The sequence below is a fragment of the Penaeus chinensis genome, chromosome 29 (assembly GCF_019202785.1).
Source record: "Penaeus chinensis breed Huanghai No. 1 chromosome 29, ASM1920278v2, whole genome shotgun sequence".
Classification (NCBI taxonomy): domain Eukaryota; kingdom Metazoa; phylum Arthropoda; class Malacostraca; order Decapoda; family Penaeidae; genus Penaeus; species Penaeus chinensis.
The window spans coordinates 19,347,506-19,352,505 of NC_061847.1; the positions used below are offsets into that span (position 1 = coordinate 19,347,506).

At 37.1% G+C, this 5,000-nt stretch overlaps 1 protein-coding gene across 4 annotated transcripts in view; it reads left to right on the top strand.

Annotated features, from left to right (window-relative positions):
- Positions 1-5,000, top strand: part of LOC125040632 (mucin-17-like) — a 41,013-nt gene that overhangs the window by 18,447 nt on the left and 17,566 nt on the right. For all 4 annotated transcript variants that reach the window (XM_047635291.1, XM_047635289.1, XM_047635292.1 and 1 more), the window contains exon 5: positions 2,053-2,271. In XM_047635291.1, coding sequence (XP_047491247.1) covers positions 2,053-2,271 — 219 coding nt within the window. The remainder of the gene's footprint in view (positions 1-2,052; positions 2,272-5,000) is intronic.

Here is a 5,000-nt window from a genome sequence, read left to right on the forward strand (position 1 = left end):
AAGGCTGACATATATTGCTAAATTATATGCATTGATATGCCGCTGCCTGGTACCATCACACTCTTACATGCACCCCAGATTGAACATGAGGAATTAGCCCAAATTACACAGAAGGATCAGGTTGATACTATAATAAAAAAAAATATTACTTGGTCTGTTATGAGTTTGTAAGCTACACAAAATGAACAGATTAAGTGAGCCAAGTGGGTAGAAATCAAATTTCTAAGGACAGTTAGTCAATTATTAGGTTAGGGTTAACTGTTCAGCACCAGGGCATGTCTTTCAACATGTGGTCAACTGACACTATATCTTTGCTCAATCTGTCCACTCCACGCAAACCTGCCTGCTCCCTCAAGCTATACATTGCCTGCTTCAGCATTTCCATGTTGCCAGCTGTTTGAAAACTCACCACCACAATAATTTTAATATTTTTTATTGTAACCATGCCTGCTAATCTAAATATCCACAGCCATGCCCTAGCATTTGTAGACCACACATCCATAGACCTGCTTGAGCCTGCATCCAGCCACACGGAGGGGACAAAAAAAAAAAAATGAAACTTCAGTACTATATACATGAAAGAATTTGTATGAAAAGTATGAAATATTATGTTTGTTATCAAAATTATTCAATTATGTAGAATGTTATAACTTGAGAACAAATTTTGGAGTTGTTGATATATAATTCCTATTGATGTTTAACGAAAAATTTTCAACTGGAATGCCACTAGAACTCAGTATTGTCCACATCAAGACCAGAGTCAGACATTTTAAGTAAATACTCTGAAGACAGAGTGATATGAGGTGTTAGATACCAACATGAATTAGACCGCCAGTGTGAACACTTCATCAGGGTTATGAAACACTTTAATAGTTGTTACCAAAGTTGTTTTGTTTCCAACAGTGATGGTCAGTTGGTCTGTGCCTGGCTCACAAATGGACCAAAAGCCAGGCATTGGCTAACTTAAGTGGTTACTCTCTCAGTTGTGTTACTCATAGCCCCAGCCCACATGAACACTTATGTGTGATATCAAGACTCATTGCCTCCCCATTGCAAAGATTTCTTTTCTTTCTTTCTTTCTTTCTTTTGTTCTTACTTTTTCCAAGTATATTTGTCATATTTCCTGTATGAAGAAAGTACTAGACTGGCTTCCTTAACTCATTGGATCTGGATGCTTCACTGCCATCATGTGGCCCAAAATATGGGCATTTGGCTTGTGTGATTGGCCACTCTGACAGGTGTGTGGCTTGAAGGCCTGAACACTTGTGTGGTGAGTCCCTTTCGCAGTGTTAATTACTCTCTTTCTGCATATGCATTTTTAGCTTTTTTGCCATCTTCCAATGGTGATATTTGTCATTTTATTTGCTTAATTCAGATGGTAATAGACAGTTTTCCTTACATAGACTATCATTTATCCATAACTCTGTGCAATAATGATAACAATCATTATCTTCTTCATAATATTCAATTTTCTGTTCTACAACCTGTGCTGTTGGTCATTGCAGCCAGGAATAAGATTCTTGGCATGAAAATAGCATCCTTCCTTGAGATGACGCTTTTCCAATCATGGCTTACAGACAATACATTCCACACTTATTTATCAATGGAAATAATGCAAAGGCCCCTTCCTAAATGCCAAATGAGTCTAATCACCTTCCAAGAGGTTTGTGTAAAAATCCATATATTCTATACATGTAAATGAAACCTGCCTACAGAAATCTGTTTATTGAATATTTACATACAACCTACGAATACAGAATGTGCATAAGATAGACATAGGCTAATATAAAATATACATACAGATAATCCCATTCTTCAGAAGTCAGAGCAGCACAATATTTTTTTCTTTTCTTTTCTTTTCTTTCTTTCTTCCTTCCTTCCCCTTTCTCCCCATCTAGTTCCTTATTTCTGTACTTCTCCCTGTCTGCAGAAAGAAGAGAAAAATGATAAGGAAGAAAAAGAAGAGCTGTGATGATCCCAAACATACCCATCCAGTTCCCTGAATAGCCTTAATGGCAAGGTAGGCTAACAAGGCTTCTCTCTCTCCCACAGCATCCACGGCTTCCCCTAGTAGGAGTCTAGTCACCAGCCCCGCCACGTATCCCCCCTCCGTGGCAGCACACCAGCCCCGTGTGGTCACTCTGCCCCCTCGGAGACCACCACAACCCACCATCACGCGAGCTGCATCAGCCACTCTCCCCGAGCCTCTCTTACGGGTCCATTCACTACGGGAAAAATACTACGCTTATAATTCTGATCTCTTTCCTTTAGGTAAGAATATCTGTAATTGGCACAGTAGAAGTTGCATGTCCATAGCTGTTGGTTTGCTTGGAATGCTCACAGAAATTGGTAATTCATCTGATGTACTTAAATATATCCAAGTAAGCACTGTATATAATGGGAAATTGCAAGAATTCATGATGCGAAATGGGATTCACTGGAAGAAAAGTACAGATATACATACATACACACACACATATATATATATACATATATACATACATTACACACACACACACATATATATATACATACATACATATACTTACACATGTATACATACACATATATATACATACATACATACATGCATGCATACATACATATGCTTATACATATATACATACACACACACACACACACACATATATATATATATATATATATATATATATATATATATATATATATATATATATATATATATATACATATATATATATATATATATATATATATATATATATATATATATATATATTATTACACATACACATGAGTTATGAGTAAGTAGAAACATAGCTCTGCAAGGTAATAATTTATTAAGAATATATCCAGATGTTAGATTAAGACTGAAAAAGAAAATATACAAAGTACAGAGGTCAGTCATGCCCCCCCCCCCCTCCAGAAAAAAAGGTAATTGGGAGGAGTAAAAGGATTGTAACAATTAGGATGAGAAATGTTTTTATTGACAACAGGTGTATAAAGTAATTACTTCATCTGGTGATTAGATCTAACCATACTGTAATTTTTACTAATGCATCTCACATTCTGAAAGAATGTAGTATTCTCTTTGTTACACAGATATTGCAATGTCCTTGAAAAAAAATTCTTTACTTATATTAAAATCTGAACAGAATTTTAAATAAAGTGCATGTGTACCTTCCTCTCTGTCTTCTTCCTCCTTATTCCTCCTCCTCCTCCTCCTGATTCTAGTAGTTATTCTAGAAACAGTGTCATGCAAATAATTTAGTTCCAGGCTCCAAGGGTATTGCATGGTTCTTAGATCTTGAATTAGAATGCACTCCAAATAAACTCATTTTGCCTGACTTAATATCTACTTGGGAAAAGATATCTCAGTCTTTTGTCCTCCCTCTGTCACTCTCTTTTTTTTTTCTTTCTTTCTTTCTTTCTTTCTTTCTTTCTTTCTTTTTTCATTTAGATTATCAACAATCTCATTCAAGTCTTAACGCAGTTGAAGTGAAGACGTGGTTGACTGTAACAAAGCTTGAACCTCGTCCTCTAGTTAAATTGACTCTTTAATCCAAGGTGTTGTCTGTTTCTTGTGTTCACAGGTTGGACGGCAACTCTGGGCTGTCGTGTATCAGTGTACTGTATGGGGGTCCTTTAACCTTTAGACAGTGGGTAAAGCCCTTCCATTAGGTGCTGCTCTTGGGTCACCAAGCACACAGAGTTCTCTATGCAATCTTCAGAGCCAGTTCATCTTGCTTTGCTGTATTTTGGCCAAGAGGTGACTCACATTTAATACACTCTCACTCTGCCTCTCTGTACCTCTTCGTGGGAACAGATCCCTGACTGCAACTTTCAAATGTGAGTATCACCCACCTAATTCAAGACAAAATATTTGTTCGCTATGCAATGTCATGTGTTGACAGGTTTGGAGGCACACCTGCTCTTGGTGTTATGCCATAAGGCCAGCCTTGTTGCAGCCATAACCTAGTGCCAGATCACCTGTATGGATGAGGGGAACTACGTATGCCAGTTCCACAGCCTACTGTGGCTTCAGAGAAATTCACTTCTCATGTTTTGGCTGTTTTCTTTTGTCTTGTAGAGCAAGTTCCACATCCACTGTCTTCTGTGTATACATATCCAAAATATAAGATCGGACTTGTCCTTACAAATTACATTGCTAATTGGTGGTCAGATCATATCAAGTGCATTATAGTTATGTTTATTTTAAGAAGGTGCATTTTTGGTGAATTTGATATTTTTGTTTTGAAACTCAAGGATGTTGAGAATCCTCATCACAGGTTCACCCTTGCATGAGGCAAGTTCCAAATTATGTGCTGTTACAGCAAACCATAAATTTTGGAAACATCAGCGCCTGTTGTGTTGTGTTAAAAGATGGTTTTGATTGCTTGTCTTAGGGGCATTGAGTCATTCGCAAGCCATTGTCGAGGTGAATGAAGCTGGAATCAAAGTTATTCTTCAGTTATAGGGTCTCCCTAAGAGCTGCAAGGAGGACGAGGAATATTGTAGGAATAAGTATAATGAGGATGAGCTTATATACTTGTACTGTATATGCATGAAAACTTTCAGTGGATGAAATGGTGATTTTTTCTGTTCTTAGAATATGTGTTGATTTACTCATATCTCAGATAAGTTTTATTGATGCTTTATTTTGAGATCCTTTTTTGTATGTGATCTTGATATGCAGTCTTATTGCAGTTACATAAACACATCTTGTCAGTTCCTAATGAAAATTGAATAATGTTTGTGCAAATTTAGTTTAATAATAGTAACTTCATTTACCCTTAGCCCATTGGATCTGAATGCTTCACTGCCACCATGTGGCCCAAGATGCAGGCATTACCTTTACATGAGCGAATGCTCAAGTTGGGTGTCAGCATGTATTCCAGGCACAAATAAACACTCATGTGCAGTGTCAAGGTTCCATGCCTCCCCTTTGCAGTGTTATTTGGTTTTATTTGGCCTAAGTGTTTTTAGCATTTTTGCCATTATCCAGTGTCTACATTTGT